A 22468-nucleotide genomic window follows, 5' to 3' on the forward strand; every position below is an offset into this window, starting at 1 on the left:
TTGCTAGCCGCCGTTCCAATGGAGCCTAGCAAGCCCGCCCAGGCGAGGGGACGTGGCGGGAGCAGCGCCCGAAAGGGCTCATTTTGGTGCGCTGTTCCCACCAAGCCCCCTCGCAAGAGCAGGCTTGCTAGCCGCCATTCCAACGGCGCCTAGCAAGCGGGGGGGGGGCGCGCGCCGGAGGCATTGTGCACAATGAGGCCCTGGCCTGTTCTGTACAGTGCCATATTTTAAAATGTTGGGAAGATTCGGAAGACAGTCATTTTAATCAAGTGTGCACCATAGTCCATGCAGCTTTTTTATATTTAGACTTGAGAAATGCAAAGAGTGACAAGCATCTCTTGCAAAATGGCCTTAACCTGTGTGTGAAGTTGTATAATTTTCTACGACATGTAATACACCCTTATCAATAATCTAAGAGGCTATGTATATAAATTTCATTTCAAAGTTGTATAAGCATTTTGAAAGTTTGCGAAGAAAAACTGGATTTCCCTGACACTGAAAAGAAGCATTGTATCATGTACTTTTGTTTTTCCGCTATAGGAGCCTCTAGTTTTGACAACAATATTATCTTTGTTTGTCAAGCTTCATAATGTTCGGGTAAGTGCAGTACTCTCCTTATCATAAATATTTGACTTTGATGTCTGCCTCTCAGACTCATTTCCCATATCATATTCTTTCCTCTTCTAGGAAGACATTGTGAATGATATTACCGCAGAACATATTTCTATTTGGCCATCATCCATTCCTAAGTAAGAAAATTGTTTTTGCTCCAGTTATAATTGCGAAATGTGCTTTTCTGGGGATCTGCAGATTGCTTCTTGGTCCTGAGTGTCTCGTTTCAAGGGTTGTCTTTGTGTTAATTATATTTTAACAGTCTTTCAGGAGCAACTCTGCACCTTCCATTTTAAAGAATAACATGGCTTTCCTGTCAATTATGCAAGAAACTACACCTCCCATTCTGCTTTCCCCGGAGAGAGCAATGCCTGTTTGTTAAATCTAGAATATTTAGGGCTTGATGCCTTTTGGTTGTGCTTGACTAACTACTCTCGTGTGTTAATGAGCCTTTCTTAAAGCTTATGTGACAGCGGGTGATGCCTGAGGGAGGACTCTGGGTTTGTTAGTGGAATTGGATAATGATCAGCCAGGAGAGACTCTGACAAATGAATATATATGGAACCTTATGGGGCAATTCCCTATTCTTCCTAGGGTGGCTCAAGCCAGTTTTGCCAGTGCATCATGTAGGATGGTAACAGTATAGCACCAATAATGGAATCCCTGACTGCTCTATGTACCTCCTGGTAATAATAATAATAATAATAATAATAATAATAATAATAATTTATTATTTATACCCCGCCCATCTGGCTGGGTTTCCCCAGCCACTCTGGGCGGCTTCCAACAGAAAATTAAAACACAATAATCTATTAAACATTAAAAGCCTCCCTGAACAGGGCTGCCGTCAGATGTCTTCTAAAAGCCTGGTAGTTGTTTTCCTCTTTGACATCTGTTGGGAGGGCGTTCCACAGGGCAGGCGCCACCACCGAGAAGGCCCTCTGCCTAGTTCCCTGCAACTTGGCTTCTCGCAACGAGGGAACCGCCAGAAGGCCCTCGGTGCTGGACCTCAGTGTCCGGGCAGAATGATGGAGGTGGAGACCGGTTGAGGTGTTTTGTTGGAATGGCTGTGAAATGCATTCTGAATGGTTGGAAAGAGAGTTATTTAATCCTGGCTGATAATGGTGAGGGAGAATAGGAGAATTAATGGAGAATTGCACGTGACTTCTTTCCTGTGTGACTAGACCACTGTAATGAGATTGCATTCTTCTTCTCCTTCTTCAGATTTACACACCACCCTTCTTCAAAAGATCTCAGGGCAGTTCACAAAATAAAAATACAAAAGCACAAATAATTAGTTGAAACAGAAACAAACAAAAAACCCAATAACCCCCCTTTCCACAAACACATTTAAAAGGCTGTAGAATGTGACGGAGGCACACAAAGAAGGGACTCAGATGATGAATGCAGAGTCTGGGTCAGTTTATATTGGGAGAGGCAGTCCTTGAGGTATTGCAGTCCTGAGTCATTTAGGGCTTCATAGGTCGAAACAAACACTTTGAATTGGGCCCAGAAATGAATAGGCAGCCAATGCTGTCAGGCAAGGATCAGTGTAATATGCTCAAACCAACTTGCCCTGGTGAGCAACCTGGCTGCCAAATTCTGCACCAGCTGCAGACAAAGCTGAAGTTGTTCATGCTGCAGCCTGGCTGTAACACACTTAACATGCCCAAATGATGGTATTTCTGTGATCCTGGGATACTATAATCATACACAGGAAATGTGTTTCAATAGTGCATGACGATGTGAGAGTTTAATTACATCTTTAAAATTTAAAGTAGGTGACAAATGTTATAAAATGTTCTGTCTTTTCAGCTTGCAGTCAGTGGATTTCGAAGCTGTAGCTGTTACTATCAAAGAGTTGGTCAGTTATGCACTGACTATAAATTCAAATAATCACTTCTGGTTGATAATTCAGGCAGATATTTATTTTGGTAAGTTGAATGAACTTCTTTCTATCATTCATTTGTGTTGCTGGCTGTCTTCACGCAAACACATATATATCTTGTTATGTAAGATATAAGGAAAGATTTGGTGAATACAGTAGTAAAGGTAAAGGGACCCCCTGACCATTAGGTCCAGTCGTGACCGACTCTGGGGTTGTAGCGCTCATCTCGCATTATTGACCGAGGGAGCCGGTGTACAGCTTCCTGGTCATGTGGCCAGCATGACAAAGCTGCTTCTGGCAAACCAGAGCAGCTCACGGAAACGCCGTTTACCTTCCTGCTGTAGCGGTACCTATTTATCTACTTGCACTTTGACGTGCTTTCGAACTGCTAGGTTGGCAGGAGCTGGGACTGAGCAATGGGAGCTCACCCCATCGCGGGGATTCAAACCGCCGACCTTCTGATCGGCAAGCCCTAGGCTCTGTGGTTTAACCCAGAGTGCCACCCACGTCCCGAATACAGTAGTACCTCGGTTTAAGAACAGTATGGTTTAAGAACGATTTGGTTTACAAACTCCACAAAACCAGAAATAGTGTCTTGGTTTGAGAACTTTACCTCGGTCTAAGAATGGAATCTGAACGGTGGAAGGGCACTGGCGGCGGGAGGCCTCATTAGGGAAAGTGCACCTCGGTTTAAGAACGGATTTGGTTTAAGAATGGACTTCAGGAATGGATTAAGTTTGTAAACCAAGGTACCACTGTAGTAGTTTTTGAGACTCCTGTGGAAGCAATGCCTGGAATCACAAGTGGGGCGTTCTATCTCATGAGTAGTGGTACCTTGGGTTACGAACTTAATTCGTTCCAGAGGTCTGTTCTTAACCTGAACCCGTTCTTAACCTGAGGCATGCTTTCGCTAATGGGGCCTTCCACTGTTGCAGTGCAATTTTCGTTCTCATCCTGGGGCAAAGTTCGTAACCCGAGGTACTACTTCCGGGTTAGCGGAGTTTGTAACCTGAAGCGTTTATAACCTGAAGCGTTTGTAATCCAAGGTAACCACTGTAGTCATTTTTCTTGCACAGCAGCTTCAAAAATAAACAGGTTACCAGCCTGCTTAAAAGGTTTGTAGCTGCACTTTCATGCAAAAAGGAATCTTCTTCCTCCACGGCCAGTACAGAAATGTAGGCTTACTGGACTCTTGACTGAAAATTTGTTTTTTACCCTTCTTGCTTCCTTAGTTGCCATAATAAATACTAACTACTTCTGTTTTCAATTAATCTTACCCACTGCATGCTGTTTCAAAAGAGTCAGGATATAAATTGAAATAAATGCTTAGTGAATTAGCGTGGCATTTACTGCTTTTGTTTTTATTGCTCTCTCCAATGCAGCAACCAATCAGTACTCTGCTGCTCTTCATTACTATCTTCAAGCAGGAGCCGTGTGTTCGGATTTCTTTACCAAAATGGTACCGCCAGATGTATATACAGATCAGGTGAGATGCATTGTTACATGTCAGCGAACAAGCAAAAGATGTTTCGCTTCAACATAAAATAGGGCTCTGATTTTCAAAGTTTGATAACACAAGTTCAGTCGATGGGTTTCCCTAGGCTCTGAGCAGCTCCAGAGCCAAAGAAATCTAGTTCTAGGTAAACCAGAAGCCTGTAGAAATTCATGTTGAGCAAAAGGATAATTGATATAGTTGCCAGATATATTTGCTCTGTGTTACTTTATTATTTTTAGCTTCAGCCAAAAAAAGTAGCAGGCTAAGTGCTTTGTGGAGGGGTTAGTTGTATCTGGAGTAGCAGATGATTATCTCAGATGATTGGATACATTATAGACTCACTAAAAAGGGTATATCCATTTCTCTCCAGGTGATAAAACGAATGATAAAATGTTGTTCTCTGCTCAACTGCCATACACAGGTAAGGCATATATCTGCTGTGTACCTAGAAACAAGTCCTACCAATATAAGTCTGCTAGAATAAAAAGCAGGCTTGTATAGTCTAATATATATTGCAGTATAATATAAACGAAATATGAGCCTCCCTTATCAGGAGTTAGTGACATAGTTACATTTTATCAACTCTCAATTTTTCTAGGTAGCCATTTTGTGCCAGTTTCTTAGAGAAATAGATTATAAAACTGCATTTAAAGCACTTCAGGAGCAAAACAGGTAAGCAAGGTTTTAAATTTCCACATACTCTGCATGTGAATGCACTGACATACATTAACTAGAGCTTGCTTTCTTAGCCATGATGCTATGGACTCCTATTATGACTACATCTGGGATATTACCATCTTGGAATACTTGACATGTATCCTTTTATAAAAACAGCCACATGGGCTTGGTTTGAAAACCAGTGTGGCTTATACAGTTGAATTGTGCTCACAGAAGGCTCCTTTCCATCAAAGTATATAACCTTCACTTTATTTATCGTGATTGCATGTTTATATTTTGTTGTGCCGTATTTGACATGTTTAAATGGTTTATTTTACTAATATGAAAAAGATAAGAAATACTCCTATGAATGGAAGTTCTGTTTTAATAATTGTATTTCCAGGTTTCCTTAATTGTATTTCAGACCTTCATCATAAGCGAGGAGAGACAGACAAGAAACAAATAGCAGTAAGTTGCTGTTTAAGTTTCTTCTCTTTACTTAATAGTACCTTTTGCTACTATGTGCTTTCTTCTGTGCAGCCATTATGTAAACAATATGCATTGCATATAAAACATTGAGATTATTCTCCGAACTTGCTTATTGCCAGTACTTATTTGATGCTTGTTTCAATACTCAGATTAAAGCTATTGGGCAGACTGAGCTGAATTCCAGTAATCCAGAAGAAGTGCTACAGCTCGCTGCTCAAAGACGGAAAAAGAAGTTTCTTCAAGCAATGGCAAAGCTTTACTTTTAGAGCACCATTTCTAACAGAGTGAGATAAAGATGGCAGCTGCAAGTTACTTCCAACACTTTATTTAACGCATAAGACTTTTTTTTTTACAAATTTATAAACATACTGTGTGGCATTTTCCTATTTAGAAAACTTAAAAATTCTTCCTTTGTTTTTACAAGAGTATACAGAAGCAAGTTAGCTTTTGTAATTCATTTTGAGCAAGAACACAAGCTGGCATAAAGAGGGACAGTAAACTACCTTGGACAAGCATGACTCTCCCTTGTACTTAAGCTGTTGCAGAACAGTCTTAACTTCACCTGCTTGTTTTTCACCCTTGCTTTCTGGCAGCTTTTCTTGTATAAAAGGAAAGATAGCACCTCATGAGGAAAGAGGTAGTATGTGACATTTATTCACGGTAAAGCAGGTGTTGTTCCAGTTACATGCTGGTTGCTTAAGTTGCCTGCTGATTTTAGAAGTAGTTTCAGTGTTTAACTGCAGCCTCTTCTCACCCCCACTTTCCTATGTCAATGCTTAAAACCAGTTTCACCTTATCTCATATCTATACTACACAAGTATAGAAGCAAGATTGATCTCCCAGTAACAATTACACTGCTATGCAGGCTTCTAAAATCTGACTAATGCTGTTGAGTGTAGAAGTTGACTGTACAATGTGCTTTCAACAGCAGTCAGCAGAATATATCTTAAGTTCATACATAGCTAATCAAAAAACTCAGTTACCTGAGGCCATTCAACAGGTTAAAATTCGTAGTTCATTATGAATTTAACTGTTCAGCAGTCAGTCTGTTCTTTACTGGGCTGCAAAGTCAGGAAACTTGCATGTGAGCTTCCTTTTGATAATCTTCCCAGCCACTTGTCAAGTGTAAAAAGTCCAGGATGCATTTTCCAACAGTCTTACAATATTGTTCAGGTTGGCACACACTCCTGTCGTGTAAGGATTTCATTTTTCAGAACTCTTGGGCGGGGTAATAATTCCTCCTGTAGACACTGGTGATAGCTGGCCTGGTGCTGCAACAGCTACTTCGTAGTTGACTTCATCCTATTCAATTAATATTTAAATTAATGCACTGAAATGGTAAACCAAGCAATTTCTGCTTTGCTATTCCCCTATGGTTCAGAGCAAATTCCTTCATGAGTGAGTTTCTGGTCATCTGTATTCCTACACATAGTCCCCCTTTCCTTGCAAAGGAACTGGTACAGCTGGGGTGCCCTCACCTCAAGGTCTGCATCTTTCATGCAAATGGCATTTACTTGACACGCAAGAATTTCCTTCCTTTTTCTCTATGCCCTTAAACAACCCTAATGACTGGCCAAAATAGCCCTGTTGGATCAAGCCAGTAGCCCACCTAGTCTGAGTTGGGGGCACATTGGTTCTGTTTACAATACGTCTTTCTACCGATAAAAGACCAACTGTACTACTGCTCCAACACAGCTTATTTCTTATTGTGTTCATGTATTTAAAACTAGCTGCATCTTCAAATTTCAGTGATCTTTATAGATTAGTTTTACTTTCTAATGCAACTATATTAACTGCCAAAAATGTACATCACTGTCTTTATAGCCCTAGTCAGTACGGATAATGGTCAGAGGTTTGTCCTGAACAATCTCAAGTGGAGAAGGAAGCAGCTGGATCTGGCCCAGAACTCACTAGCTCCTGACCTTGAACCAATTTCTTTAAACATCTCTGTAGTGCTATACATATATATGTCTTGCCAGCCCAAATAACTTGTTACACTGGAAGTGGGCAAGATACATGGCATCACTTTAACACTCAGAGGTACAACATGAAACTCAAGAGCGGGAGAAACAACTCACCAGCATGTCCAAGTAGTTTGTGTGGGTTTGTATATTATGCCTGTCTTCTGCTGCAATTTTCTTAAAATTCTTTAGTTTCACTGGTGATTTTTTTGCAACCTTAAGAAATGGTTTTATCCACTCTACACATTCTGCAATACTGTCCCACTCCAAGCCTAATAATAAAAGAGAAATTTTGAGTCCCGGTCTTCATAATGCGTATTCACTGCTCTACAACATACAAGAGTTACACACTTGCTATTTTACATAAACAGTTGACAGAATCCTTACAGAATGTAAATAAAATTACATGATTACAAATAAAAGCTTGTAAGTATTTATATGGCACTCTGCATATATTATTAAGCCAATAATACTAGAACAAATCTGTTGGAACAGTGGCTTGTTACAGGCCAACTACTGAGTTCATGGCAGAGACAAGATTTTCAGCCTCGTTTCAGATACAAATAGCCATAGCCCAGAGAAGCTAGATGAGCATAAGTGCAAGATATTCCCAAATATTATTTCCAAGATACTGTAGCGGCTAGTGTGTTGACAAGAGGATCTAGCAATTCTTATTCCTATTGCAAAGGGAGAAAGTACAGGTAGTACACAACATGTCCAAGGATAACTCACAATAGACTCAGCTAGTGACAACTGCAGATAAAACTCCCTCTTGTTTCTCAATCTTATCATGCTTGGAGTAATCACAGTTTGCACATGGAGAAGAGAGAAGTGGAACAGAACAGGATGAAGAGACTTGTATAAAAGACAGGAAAAATCCCATTGTTTGGGTAGGCAATTTTTAAATATGCCCAGGGATAAAGTGAGAGGTAACCCTAGAATTCAAAATTTAATGTAGCACGTTTAAGCTAAAAAAGGGGTCAGATGCGAGAAAGCTCAAAGGGCAGCAGAAAATTATGAGAAAGCATGAGCTAAGGGCAGAGGTGGAAGGGAGGAAACAGAGGAAAATTAGCCTATTGAGAGTTACACAGACAAGTTGTGAGCAGGCTCCACAACTAACTCTCCAGAGAGTGAGAACTACCCCTTCCAATCCTGAGCCAACAGCCCCCTCAACCACAATTTTGGGTAACACACCAGTGATACAATATTGTTGAGGAGCCCTGCTTGTACTTTATTTCTAAAATAAAAAGGTCTCCAGCACCTTAACTGCCAGTTTGCATGCCCACATATTTATTACAGCCTCAGACATCTTACAATAGCCAGGACATGAAAACCTGAGTAACAAAAAAGATGTTCCATCCTACCTGAGACTCTTGTAACTACATGTATTGAGGTATAGTGACAGAGTGCAGCCGCCGCCAATATTCTATACTGGAAATCCAAAGAATTGACATCTAGAATACATAGATCTAAGAGCTGCAAGGAAGGAAAACCCACATTTATTAGTATAAATACTTGGTTATAACCAATTTTATATTGGTATATTAGATAGCTAATCTAATAGCTAATCACTACAAGCTGAAATAACTCACTGAATCAGAGTTGGAAGGGATGTGGAAGGTCATCTAATCCAATCCCCTGCAATTCAGGAATCTCAACTAAAGCATCCATGATGGATGGCTGCTTGTCCATTGCTTGGATTATGAGGGTGCAAGATTACAAATAATGCCTGTCGGTTGCTTAGAGTTTAGGAATAGCACCAGTTTCACTAAGCTTATGTTACTTCAGCTGATACACTGAAGTTTCTCATAACACTTAGACTACTGCGCCTGAGTAGAATTATCCACAGGATGAATCAAAAATATTTTAACATCTGGATTTTATTAAATTAACTAAATTAAGATCAAATGCATTTAGAAAACATTTGCAAGCTACAGTCTCACATAATCTTCTTGAGTCCTCGAGGGCAACACTGCACTGATGCTAGCTCATCACATTTTATTTTTTTTAAAACATACTTTTTATTAATTTTACAAACTACAAAAAAAAAAACGGTACATACATAAACACCTTTTCCACCTCCTTCCTACCCACCCACATGGATCCTCCCCTGCCACAGAAGTATCCCATGTAGGTGAACAGTCAGAGATGATCCATTTTATGCTTGGATTTCTGTCCTCCTCCCCCTCCCCTGACCCCAAAGCCCCCCCTGCCACCAGGGAGCTCCAGCAAACCAGGGCAGTACGCAGGAGGACATCCATCCAACCATCTATTGTCATACCTAGCTCATCACATTTTAGAGTCCAAACCACTTGTCTTATGTATCCACTTGCCAAGAGCTCAGTGTGCTGCACAAAAGGTTTTTCATCTTATTATGTGTTTGCAACCAAGCACTGCTTTGAGAAACATATTAAATCATCCAGAGACCAGGTGAACTGGGTCCCTCCATATATCCTGAAGCCTGGGCGGTGTGTGTGTGTGTGTGTGTGTGTGTTATATCATACAGGCTTTATGAGCAATGAAACAAGCATGCTCTCTTATTCTGCATTTTACTGTATTACAATACAATATATAAGAAAAGCTAGAATTAAAATACAATTAAAAACAATACAGCATCCAGCACCATTGCTACAACAGGCAAAAAATCATTTAAGTGGTCTGCAAAGACCCTCCACAATTTTCAAGTTGTCTGCGGGAGACCACCACTGGAGACAGTTGTATGATCAAGCACTCAAGTAATTTCCAGCACACAATTCTTGTCCTGTACCTCAAATCTTCCTGGTGTTCAAACATGAACCCTGCAAGTTGCCTATCTGAGCTGAAATCTTGCATCTATATATCTGAATTGATCCTTTGATGCGCTTATGCACCAATGTGCTGGAATAGGAACTTACCTGTGCTATTTCAATAAACTTTTCCTGAGAATACTGAGGTAGCAGCACCTTTGGGACATCTTTCAGAGCATCCACTTGGAGGTAAAGGTTCAGCCAAGAGATGATTGTTACTGGGCACAGCTCCCACTTTAGAGCCTACATGTGTGTGAACATCATAACAAAGGCTTTAGAGCATGATAATTACATCTACAAATTTAGCAAGTAAACTTTTATTCACACAGCCCAAAACCCTGCACAAGTTCTCACACAGCAGTGTGCAGATCTGAATCAGATCTGTATCACTGACACACCAGGGAGAACTTTTCTCTATTTTTTCCTTCTCCCCAACATGCTCAGCATTCTTCGTGTAGAATGAAGCAGAATTCAAGTTGTGAGCCCTCCCCTCATGCCATCCTATGATACAGAAATCCACTCGGTCTCTTCATCTACTGCTCTGCAAGACTAAACCCTTGCAGAATGCTCTAAATCAGGAATGGAGAGCCCGTGTTGCCCTCTAGATGTTGCTGGATTCCAACTCCCATCAACACATCTGGAGGGCCACAGATTCCCCATTACTGCCTGAACTCTTCCCAGCCCCGAGGTCAAGAAATATCTTTTGTAAAATACAAAGCTTAAAATGGATCCACTCTTTTCAGAGTGTATCCAAGCAGCTTTCACAGCACACATCAGTCAGATTCCAGATTTAGGAGACATTGCTAATAAATAAACATGATCTGCTCTGCCTAAGAAGCCAACAGAGTAGGAGGAGGCAATATGATGCCCCCCCCCAGATGTTTTGGACTTCAATTTCCATCAGCAGCAGCCAGCATGGCCAATGGTCAGAGTAATAGGAATTGCACTTAAAACATCTGGAAGGCACCATGTTAGCTACCCATCCAATCGAGTAATTCCTAGGATGCAGACTCTTAAATATGTGCTGAAATGGTCAGCATCTTCATTTTATTACCTTTAATATAATGAGCTCCATTCTTATAATATCATCTTCACTACAAGCACCATCAGTAACATAGGCAAATTCCTGTAGTTTGGGAGCATAAATCTCCTTAAAGGAAAAAGAAAAAGACAGAATGTTAGAACAGACCTCATCAAATCCATCAGGGCTTACAACCCTATTCTGCAGACCACAGCTATTTCAATTTTACAAATTATATTCAGATGCTTTTAGGCTCCTGTTCTCACCCATGGGAGAGCAGTCAATAGCATGCCAACTTACAGGCTCAGCTGCAAATCCTCGCTTCCATGTAGGAGTGGGCAAGCAGTTGAAAAAGCAAAGAGCCAAGCACTCACTGAGATAGATCCTCAGCCACTACAGTTATGCACTGATCCCCACACATGGAAAAGAAACTTCACACAAGTGGCACTACTGTGCAAAGTCTCATATCATGAGCCCACTAGCAACGCCATGAAATCCTAAGGCCAATTGCACAGGACAGTCTAAAAGCTTCTTCATTGAACCACTGTCTCTTGCTCAGGTCTGACTTGCAAAGCACCACTGTCACAAAGCAGGAGTCAGAGGTGAAATTTGAAGCCAGACCATTAGACTCAAGTCCTTTACCGTGTCCCCAACCTAAGCTGTGCTTGAAATCTTTAAGGATCTCATCAGTTGCCAGCTTAATTGAAAGATATGAAGATGTACAGGCCCAGCCCATAGAGTGCATTAAAAGATGTTGAAGTTTACAAACAAAACATGTTGCATTATTCAAATGATGTCATAATAATAATAAATAATTTATTATTTATACCCCGCCCATCTGGCTGGGTTTCCCCAGCCACTCTGGGCGGCTTCCAACAGAAATATTAAAATACAATAATTTATTAAACATTAAAAGCTTCCCAAAACATGTTGAGATGTTTGGCCTGCTAGGCATACGTATCGGTGCTCTTCTTTTAGCAAGTCTTAGCAAAAGCCAGTGTGGTAGTGGTTGGAGTGTCTGACTAGAATTGGGAGCAAAAAGGACCCGACAGTTAAGTCCAGTCACGAACGACTCTGGGGTTGCGACGCTCATCTCGCTTTACTGGCCGAGGGAGCCGTTTATCCGCAGGCCGTTTTTCTGGGTCATGTGGCCAGCATGACTAAGCTGCTTCTGGTGAAACCAGAGCAGCACACGGAAACGGCGTTTACCTTCCTGCTGGAGCGGTACCTATTCATCTACTTGCACTTTGACGTGCTTTCAAACTGCTAGGTTGGCAGGAGCTGGGACCGAACAATGGGAGCTCACCCCGTCATGGGGATTCGAACCGCCAACCTTCCGATCAGCAAGCCCTAGGCTCAGTGGTTTAGACCACAGCGCCACCCGCGTCCCTTGGGAGTACCCGGGTTCAAACCCGCATTCAGTTCACTGCGGGAGCTTATACCAATCATCACCTCTCAGCTTAGCAGGGTTGTTGTGGAAATAAAATGGGAAAAATGATGCAGGTCATCTTGAGGTTCTTGGTGAAAAGGCAAGTTGTAAAGCAGACAGGATACAAAATAAAGTGTTTGGTCTCAGCTAAGTATTAGGAAACTTCCAGCCTTCAGTTACTGAGGGATGCATTTCCCCGTGATCAGAATCCTAGTAAGAACTCTGAGGGTTAAGAACACAGGCAGCTATTTGCTAATGGCATTTAGGGCTATCATTTGTGAGCACACACACACACTTCCAAGAGCTGCTATATCAGTGTGCAAACTGTGCAACTCAGACCTTCCATTTTCCTCAGTAATATGCCAAGCTACTTTAATCAAAAGAAAAAGACCCAATTCTTCCTCAGCTGCTATACTGGGATGGGCCTTTGTCTGTAAAGGATATGCAGCACAAATATGGGTTTAAAATGCTATATTGTCAACGGTAGAATGGTTTCACTGAAAGCTACTTACCTCAAGCTTGGAAGCAATGAACAGGGCTGTAATTCCTATGAGCTGAAGCATGGTTTTGTTTAAATTCTTTTGAGTCAGCATGAATCTGTCAAAAAAGTCTTGTGCCAAGTAGAAAGTTTCCCGATGGAGCGTGTATACTTCACATACCTGTTACAGAATAAGCTTTGCTTAATCACGGTCACTACACTACAAACAGCAAGACAAAACATTTTTAAAAAAGTTGTAACTCAGCAGGGGATATATTTATGCCTATGTTTTTGTTGTGCCTATATATCAGGGTCAGCAACCTAAGGCCCATGGGCCAGAAGTGGCCCGCAGAGGTTGTTTGACCAGCCCATAAGCCGCCCCCCAACTGAGCTACCCGCTTGTGTGCTGCGCTAAAGCTATGCAGCGTGGAGGCTTGCTTTCGCGGCGCCGAAAATTGTGTCTGCGCACGTGCAGACGCCGGAAATCACGGGCACGTGCACACACAATCCAGCCCACGGAGGAATCTGTGGGACCGATCTGGCCCAGGCAAGATAAACCTTGCTGACCCCTGCTATATATTGATATGCTGACTATCCTTGTGAGCTGCTTTCAGCACGATTTGGAAAAGCAGAATATAAACAAGCTTAATACTTAAAAGGGGGGGGAGAGGAAGCACTCTGGGTCAGTCTTGCTACTTCTCAGGACTGTTCTTTATACACAAATTACATTTATAAGTTCAATACTCACCTCCAGAAGCCAGTCCAATAGGATTGATCTCATGTGCGGCTGCAAGTTGGAGTGTAGAGATGTGAAATGCTTACAGTGAGAATATTTGTTCTCCTTTTTGAGAATGTTGAACCAGACATCTTTAGAATTTCCCCAGCTAAAATGAAAGACATGCATTTTAAATTCCAGATTATTTTTAAAAAGTCATAAAATGTGTGGTCTCAGCAAAAATTGGACCAGTGGGATGAAGCCAAATGTTTGGATTTAACGCATTCAATGTATTATTTCTAGTCTCCAAACTCTAATGATCTTAGTAAAAAAATTCCTTCCAGCAGCACCTTAGAGACCAACTAAGTTTGTCATTGGTATGAGCTTTCGTGTGCATGCACACTTCTTCAGATACGAAAGCTAATACCAATGGCAAACTTAGTTGGTCTCTAAGGTGCTGCTGGAAGGAATTTTTTTATTTTGTTTCAACTACGTCAGACCAACATGGCTACCTACCTGTAACTAGATCTAATGACCTTAGTTTTCCAAAGGGGTTCTACTCAAAGCTTGTTTGGATTTCATGAAACATAGCTGCCAAGTAAGTTTTTTAAAAAAATAAAAATGAGGTAGAACAGATAAAGAAAAGTCCATTTGCCTTCCGACTACATATGATGTATGTGGCTATATCTGACTTTTCAGACTTCAAAGGAGCTGAAGAGGTGGGAGAACATTTCTTTATAGCATTTTAGCACCTTTCAGCTGAAAGGTCTCACAGCATGGCTACTTCCTAGTCCCAGCAAGATAAGAGATTGAGGTAGTATTTATGGGGTGAGGCTTCAATCCTTCACCCCTGCACCATTTCTATGATTTAATTATGCCAATGACAAGCATAATAAATGCTCTTCCTTCAGCTGCTAAGGTTTGTAAATCCAATCAAGGATGGTCAATGTTGCATGCCTTCAAGGGCAAAAACTGAAAAGAGGTACAGTGGAACCTCGGTTTACGCCTATCTCCGTTTATGAACGCCTCCGTTTACGAACGCTGCGGACCCGGAAGTGTTTACATCCGGGTCCCGCGGTGCTCGGATGTGCAGAAGCAATCTGTGCAGAAGCACTCTATCAGCGCTTTGCATACGCGCAGAAGCGTGCTTTCGGCAAACAAACGCCTCGGTGGAACGGATTGCGTTCGCAAAATGAGGTACTACTGTAGATATTACTCAGTAATCAAGTCACTGATCTTTTAAGTGGCTATAGAGACTTGTCAGAAGACATTAAGTTTTCAACAATTGTTTCAAATTATTGTCATTCTGTCATTAAGCAAAACACTTCAACAAGTTTTCCATCAGGTAAGTTGAGAGATGATTTTTCTGACTGACAACAATGAAGAACTATATTAGGACTACAAGGTTGGCAACTGGGCAGTTTCAGAACAATGGAACTTACAATATTTCTGGTCGATTTCACTTAAGCAGGGCGGGGAGAGAGAAAAGACATGGCAACCAACACATACTGTATTTTTCCGTCTATATGACGAGGGTTTTTAATTTAAAAATGAGCTTTAAAATTAGCCCTCGTCTTATACATGGGTAGTGCAGAGGGGGTTGTGCGATTGGTCACAGCCATGAGCAGGAGATACACAGCAGCGATAGTGTGGGTGATTGGTAGCTGTGAGAAGGGCTGTTGGCGATTGGCTGCTGCTGCTGCGACAATAGGGCGGCCATTTGGCAGCTGCGTGTCTTCGGCAATGCGTGCGATTGTCAGCGGCAGGTGAGCGATTTCCGGCAATCCCCACCACCAAAAAAAGTTCAACAACTCTGGGCAATCCTATCCATCTTCTTAATTTGGAGTCCCCAAAATTAGATGTCTTATACATGGGGGCGTCTTATAGACGGAAAAATATGGTAGAAATACGGCTTCTCTTTACTGTGTGCATGAATGCGTTTTTCCCAATCTCACCACCTTCTTGTAGTCCAGTCTCCCCCAATTTAATGCTCTTCAGATGTTTCAGACTACAATTCCCATGAGTCCCCCCCATTATTGATTAAATTTGTATACCACCCTTCATTTGAAGATCACAGGGTGGTTCACAACGTAAAAATATGAGAACAGAAAATACGTAATAGAACAAAAACAAATCAATAACCCTCTTCCCCCAAACCCATTTCAAAGGTCATAAAATATTCACAGCATGGTTATCAACGCTTTTCACCTGGTGTTTCCATTCCTGTGTTGCCACCTTCAGGGACTCTCATGGAGGGGGGGCACAAAGAAGGACCTCATATGATAATCACAGAGTCCTGGTATGTTTATATGGGGAGAGGTGGTCTATATGGGGAGGTAGTATATCCAAGTTGGAGGGCCAGATTTATATGCAATTTCCATCAAACACAGATGACAAATTGGAATATAATTTGTCCATCAAAATTTCACAGCTCACATAATGCCCTTGGATAGGCAAAGCATTCAGAACAAGGACTAAAACAAGACCAGATATTAGCGGTTTTATTCATTGTGTTTTCTATATGCCACTAGCTCCAGGTCAAAGACTACCCACCAATACAAATTGGTGAACAACATAAGAAATGGGTTTTGCACTACATTCACTATGCTAACATATCAAAGTATAGCAGCATCACAATTGCTTTTGGTTATAGGTAACTCACCTTAGTTCCGGTAAAGGTGATGGATTTATGAAGAGGTTTCTGAACCTGTATTTTTTGAATCTGGAAAAATCAGTGGTTGTTGCTTCTTTGTGAGGAGTTTCTATTATAATACAAGGGGAGATGCCGCCTGATATTGTAGATGGCCAACAACTCTACAAATGAGATATTAAGAGCTAGCATGAGAAAAATACATACAACACCAAGCAAGATAGTTTATGAGTAGCAGAATTTGTCCCAGCCTTTTGAAACCTTTTCACTGTCACATAGAATAGATCATCAACCAGCTAATGTTTACTAGGCCTTGTGAATCAAATCCCAAAGCATTTTATCCAAACCCTTGCAGCAGTAAGACATTAGGTGGGATATCGGGAAGGGACATAATTAACACTATACATTCCTGGAAGTTGAAAGTTAAGTTTTTCAGTGGTGAAATATTCATTGAACACAAATTGCAGCAGCCAACACAACAAAATGAATACAAATCACACTATGCAGTGTGTGCATTAATTCTCCCTTATGTATTTAGTTAAAAAGAAAGAAGTTGCTTTCCCTGACAAAAAGTGAAGAACTTCCTGCTCACAATGGGCACCATGTTAACAGTCTAAACTCTCATACATACTGAAGAATGGAGACCAACTTAGTTAAAAATCAATTGTTATGCAGGTCATTCTTACCTTAATTTCATACTGATGTCTCATGTTGATCTCTTCTGTTTTCGTGGGGTCCTTTGGAAAACAGACACAGATGCACCTTGATTAAGAGCAAAGCAGCAACCAAGTGAAGCCAAATTCTCCTGGTACATCAAGGGCTCCCTCCATTTCAAATCCCTCCCTCAAAAATAGGAGCATTAAAGCAGTCAGTGCACAACTATTCATTTTTGAAGGTCATTTATTGGCAACATATGCACAACCACCGATCACAGCTACAGTGGTACCTTGGTTTGCGACCGCAATCTGTTCCACGGAGCCGGCTGCTCCCCGAATTGGGTCGCTCCCTGAAGGCACGCTTCTGCGCGCGCTGCACAGAAAGCTTCTGCACATCCGAGCGCCACGGAACCCGGATGTAAACACTTCCGGGTCCGCGGTGGTCGGAAACCGAAGCGGTCGCAAACGGAGGTTTGACTGTATTAAACAGTGATCATTCAAACACTTGCCCTAACCAAAAAAAAGGGATAACGGAGGAAACATTATGCAAGTAACATAATGCTCTTAATAGCATCCAACATCATACAAAAAATAACAGCCATAGTGGTCTTGCTGCTCAGATCCTTCACAGATTATGCCAGAATTCTTAAAAAGTGATATGCAAAGTGAGCCAGCACGAGGTTTAAAATCTTCCCTGACAAACTGCTGCTTAGCGTCAGCCACCAACCACCACCCCTCCCCTTGACTTGGCAGTGTGGCAGGCAGCAACAGAGCTGTGATCTGTGGCAGGTGCCTGCAAACCACCGAAACAATGAGCTGCTTTGGTTATAGTGGAAAATATAAAATGTTGGGGAAGCTCCACACAAACCAAAATTGGGATGGGGTGAGGGAAGAAGCAGACCAAGGAATTTGAGACGTCAACATCAGCAGGCTCTTGGCAACCACCTGAGTGCCAGGTGCCGAGGTCAGCCTTGTTTACAAATATTGGGGGGGGGGGGCTCACCTAACAAATCCCATCTACAGAAGGCCTGCTCAAAGGCTTCCACAATGGGGCTTCCCTCTCCACCCCTCATGTACTGTACGTCCCTGAAATTGGTTCTGGAGTGGGTGGGAGAACCCCTAGAACAGTGTGCCACTGTCCCATCTGGCAAGTTGATATGCTTGCACAGACGGAACATTTGTAATAGTGTGATGCTGAATTCCACCCATTATCTCTACATTTCAGATGTGATGACGCCAAGGGAAAGGTGGTTTTACCAATATCAATGTTGTGAATTCTTGTCTCAGCTTGAACAAGGCAATCCCGCTCATATTCTTAACCACTATTCTACATCTGGCTCCAGGAGACTGCTTAAATTCCTACTGACCTGCATTGCTTTCCTTTTTCTGTTCTGAAGAGACTCTGGCACCTGCAGTTCTTGAGGAGACGTATCCTGGCAGGGCTGGTGCAGCTTGGCTTGTAAACGACTGCTGTGGAAGTGTAAATACATTTTCCCATCAAGACAGCAGTGGAGAGCATTGCTACACATACACTGTGGCCCCTTAAAGACTAACCATTTTTACGATGGCATATATTTATGGGCTTCAGTCTGACTGTATACAGTTAGCATATTATAAAAGTGATGTTACCTGCGCCTTGACATCTTATTAGGATTCCAGATAGTTGCCTGCAAATGAGAGAACACTATAGGTTAACCCAAAGTACATACAAAGCGCTGTTTAGCTCATGACTTAACATCAAGCCAGACCATTGGTCCATCTGGCTCAGTACTGTCTACACTGACTGGCAGTGGCTCTCCAGGTCTTCAGGCAGGGCTGTCTCCTAGCACTACCCGGAAATGCTGGGGACTGAATGTGTAAAGCAGATACTGTACCACTGAGCTACAGCCCTTCCCCTCAAATTAAGTCCAGCTCCCAGTGTGTGCGTGCCTGCTGCCTAAACCCCAAAGATATTTCCAGAAATTAGCAGAGACCAAGAACATCCAAATGGCAACTGCCCAACATCGTGGGCAAGGCATTTTTCTGTACAGCCAGGAGCCTACAAGTGTTCCACAGGGAGGCAGGCACCTGTTACCTCATGACAATCCTGCGCTTGGAACAGGAAATCTGGGCAAACTGCCCAAATTAGTCATGTTCCAGTCCCTGAAAAACCCTGCACACCTGAATTAAGGGGTGAACTGGCAGTACATTATCCCGCAATCCCTCTTAGTAAAGGGTGGTCTGTGTTAATTCCCTCCATCTCAGCTCAAAGCAACAGTTCTTTACAGACACAAAACTGAAGGTCACCCTTTCTCATCATCCATGTGCTCACTGGTCAATTTCAGGTTCAACCAGCTTCCATCTGCTGCCCTCCCAGCATCAATGCCAGTAGCCATTTTGTTCCACTTCATGCCTTGCTCCAGGCACCAATCCATTTGCTTCCTCAGAGAACTCTGCTATGAGCATGTAGTCCCAAGGTCAGATTTGTGAACGTGCAAGTTTTGTATCCCCATCAATCATAAGCAATGCTGGTTTGCATATTTTGCAAATATGCATGTCCCATGCGCTCAGAATCAAACCCCATACATAGCATTGTCAGGAACCAAGAGTACTTGCATGTATATAAACAGGTATCACTGTACATGAATATAGTTTACACACACAAATCCTACGTGCAAGGAGATTGGCAAGCTTTACTTTCACTGGGACCTTATCACTTATGATGACTTGTTGCAAAGACACACATTTTGTTTCGAATGAACTAAGAAAACCACAAAGACTCGAGCTGCCCCCTCCTCTTTCTGCCATTTGTTCTCCCTGCCAAGCGGGAAGGGGGGGGGCAGCAGCTTCAGGAGCCCCCCCCCCAACCCCCAAGCTGCTGAGCCAGCTATACGCGGCTCTCCGGCCCGCGCCAATTTACAGAAAGCGGGTAAATGCAGGAGGCGGCAACAGCAGGCTGGACTCTGCCACCACCCTCCATCCAGCATGCGGGTGAAACTCCCGCTGGCCCTAAGAGGGCAAAACGTAAAAAAAATAAAGAAAAGAGCACAGTGTTTAATAAAAAGTGGGGGAGGGATACCGGCGGGAGTTTGGGGGGCGGGAGGGCGGGCAAGAGCGTTCTCTCTCTCTTTTTAAGAAAAGCATTTCCCGCCTACACTTACACATGCTGAGAAGACGACCCCCTATATATTGGGGTTGCAAAAGAGGCAATGTTACAGAGGGGGTGTACGGGATAGGAGTAGAAACCCCGATTGCTCCCCCTCCTTCAAGACATCATGAGAAGGAAAGACACACAAACACAGCCCCCTCCCCAGGCAAGAAGCCCCCCCTCTCTTCCCGCCGTCCCCCAATAAATCGAGTCCAGAGCCAAAGCGGGGAGCTTCTGCAGGACGGACCCCACACCCTAACCTGCCTCTCCCGCCTTCCAGCCCAACAGGGGAGGGGAAATATCCCTTCCGCCGCCCAAAACACACCTTTTCCTCCGTGGAGACCCCCCCCCCGCAAAAAAAACCCCCGAACGGTCAGGGGGCGAAAGACCGAGGCAAGTGCTCTCGGGGCAGCCCGGGAAGCCACCAGGCGGGCTCCCCGCCCCCCGCCCCGGAGGAGGGAGTCGCTCTCCCTCCAAAAAAGCCTCACACGCCCAGCAAGGGCAGGCCGGCCGAGCCAGTTCCCAGACCACACAGACGAGAGGAACAGGTTTGCCGGGGGGTGGGGGGTGCAAAGGGTTCCCTCTGCACCCCATGGGGAGACCCACATCGCCCCCACCCCCAAAAAGGCAGAGGCGCCCTAGGAAAAACTGGGAGCATCTTCCCCCCACCACCACCACAATGTGCTGCAGGGGAGACACCTCACTTTCCCGCCTCGCCACCCCCCACCTCGGCCCCCGAGAGGCCCCCCCGGGCCGGATGGGTCGGGGATCCCCGCTCTTTCCTTGCCGCCGCCTCATTCTCCCTCCAAAAAAAGCCCGGCCGGCGAGCTGGGAGGGCGGGCATCCCGCCTTCTGGCTCCGCTTCCTTCTCCAGCCGGCGCTGGAGCCCTGCCGCCCGCTGCCTTCCCCCCTCAGCGCTTTTCTGGGGCGGCCCCCTAAGCAGCGCCCCGACACCCTTAGCCCCCAACCCCCCTCCTCTCCAGGACATTCACCACACGCAGGGAGGGGGAATATTTTTTAAAAAAGCCAGCCCCCCCTCCCCATATAGGCCGAAAGCAGCAGGGCGCGAGCAGCCCGAGTTCCCCTCGCCCGCCATCCAGCTCTTTCCCGAGCATCGCTGCCCTCCCGCCCCATAGAGATGACCCCCCAATACCGCACCTCAGCCGCTGCTGCCGCCCAAACCTGGACTGTTCTCAGCTGGCGCCGGCGCCAAGTCGCTTATATAGGGTGCCGCCTGCGCATGCGCCGGCCTGGGTCCCAGCTCAGCCCTCTCGTCGCCGCCTGTGCAGTTCCCGGGCTGCGAGTTCTCCCGCCCGACCGCCCCGGAACCCCGACGTGGAGCGCGCCCGGCACTCCGCGCCTTGCAAAAAGAACGAACCTTGCCGATTCCCGGCCGCGGACAGACATTAGGAACCCCCGACTCGTTCCTTCCCGGTTTTTTTTCCCTCGGAGAAGGAAACACTACTAAATATATATACAGTATATATACACACACACCAATAAAATATATGCAATGACAGCAGGACAGCTTTTTAGGTACCCAACAACACCCGCGCCCCATCCGTCTCCCCCCCCCCGGGGGCGCATAGCGTAAGAGTGTCCCTAGAGGAGGACGTCCCGCTTCCCCCGCCAATTCCGCCAAATGCTCACTCGCCTCTGAGCCCGGCCTCCTCCTCGTAGATGGCAACCGGCTGTGCCCGTGACTCGCAGACGCGACGGGGCTTTTGCAAGAGTGCCAGCTTGACCCCGTGATCGTTGGTTCTCCGGGGCCGTGGGTGCCATGCAGTGCGCATGGATGGCCCTGGCCCCGAAATTTGTGGGTGCCCGGCCTCTTCATGGGGAACCGGGTGGGGGTGCTCGGGCACCCAGGGCCCCAAGGAGTTGGCACCTATGGGGCTTTGGCAGCCGAGGCGGGAGGGAAGAAGCCCCCCGCCAAAGCAGGTGGGGGAAGCAACCAGCCTTCCTCCCTCCCCAAACGCCCCCGCCTCCCCAAACGTCCTCTCAGCCCGTTGCTGCGCGTCTCTCACATACCAGCCGCACGCCACGGACACCTCGTTAACCCTGGACAGCCGCGGTTGCTGCGTTCCCGGGATTCCGCGCAAGCAGACTGGCTCCTGCGCCGGCCACGGCTCTCGGCCTCCCATTAGCAACACGCGCGCTTAGACAGCTCGCCACGCCGGGCTCCACCTCTGGGCGGAGCCGCGCCGCGCGCCGCGGCCAATCAGAAGGGCGAATGGCTCGGCAACGTGGACCTGTCGGCAGAATGTAAACACGGCTCGCGGGAAGCAAGGAGGAAGGCAGCTGTCAAAGATGGAGGGAGCGGGGGGACTGTGAAAGCAGCGTTAAGGGGTGCCGGACCTTCTTGCAGCGCGCAGGGCTTTGTCCAGGCTTTGGCATGTGGTCAGAAACACGAGAAATGTTCGATGTAATAGTGTGTGGGGGGGAATTCTCGCAGGGGTGGGGAGAAAAAGAAATGAAAAAGTCCTTGAGAATGTCATAGAATA

At 44.7% G+C, this 22468-nt stretch overlaps 2 protein-coding genes across 8 annotated transcripts in view; one reads left to right on the forward strand and one right to left on the reverse strand.

The window, feature by feature from the left end:
- Positions 1-7401, forward strand: part of INTS8 (integrator complex subunit 8) — a 26952-nt gene extending 19551 nt beyond the window's left edge. For all 5 annotated transcript variants that reach the window (XM_088675719.1, XM_088675718.1, XM_088675720.1 and 2 more), the window contains exons 20-28: positions 541-597; positions 688-749; positions 2428-2546; positions 3883-3986; positions 4366-4416; positions 4594-4667; positions 4745-4809; positions 5077-5120; positions 5291-7401. In XM_088675719.1, coding sequence (XP_088531845.1) covers positions 541-597; positions 688-749; positions 2428-2546; positions 3883-3986; positions 4366-4416; positions 4594-4667; positions 4745-4809; positions 5077-5120; positions 5291-5407 — 693 coding nt within the window. In that variant the 3' untranslated portion in view covers positions 5408-7401. The remainder of the gene's footprint in view (positions 1-540; positions 598-687; positions 750-2427; positions 2547-3882; positions 3987-4365; positions 4417-4593; positions 4668-4744; positions 4810-5076; positions 5121-5290) is intronic.
- CCNE2 (cyclin E2) lies at positions 5451-22125 on the reverse strand. Of its 3 annotated transcripts, none has more exons than XM_088675721.1 (12): positions 21996-22125; positions 18467-18504; positions 18205-18307; positions 16868-16918; positions 16194-16345; positions 13565-13700; positions 12851-12997; positions 10943-11038; positions 9997-10131; positions 8467-8578; positions 7220-7374; positions 5451-6443 (listed from the first exon to the last, which is right to left on the reverse strand). In XM_088675721.1, exons 2-12 carry the CDS (start codon positions 18478-18480, stop codon positions 6345-6347), a joined length of 1200 nt encoding a protein of 399 aa, XP_088531847.1. In that variant the 5' UTR covers positions 18481-18504; positions 21996-22125; the 3' UTR covers positions 5451-6344. The 3 variants fall into 3 exon arrangements, with proteins under 3 accessions (XP_088531847.1, XP_034980407.1, XP_088531848.1); XM_035124516.3 differs by lacking the exon at positions 21996-22125 and adding an exon at positions 21123-21206; XM_088675722.1 differs by lacking the exons at positions 9997-10131; positions 21996-22125 and adding an exon at positions 21123-21201.
- Between the last annotated feature and the right edge of the window lie 343 nt (positions 22126-22468).

Source organism: Zootoca vivipara, chromosome 8 (genome assembly GCF_965207765.1).
Source record: "Zootoca vivipara chromosome 8, rZooViv2.hap1.1, whole genome shotgun sequence".
In the NCBI taxonomy this organism is placed as follows: domain Eukaryota; kingdom Metazoa; phylum Chordata; class Lepidosauria; order Squamata; family Lacertidae; genus Zootoca; species Zootoca vivipara.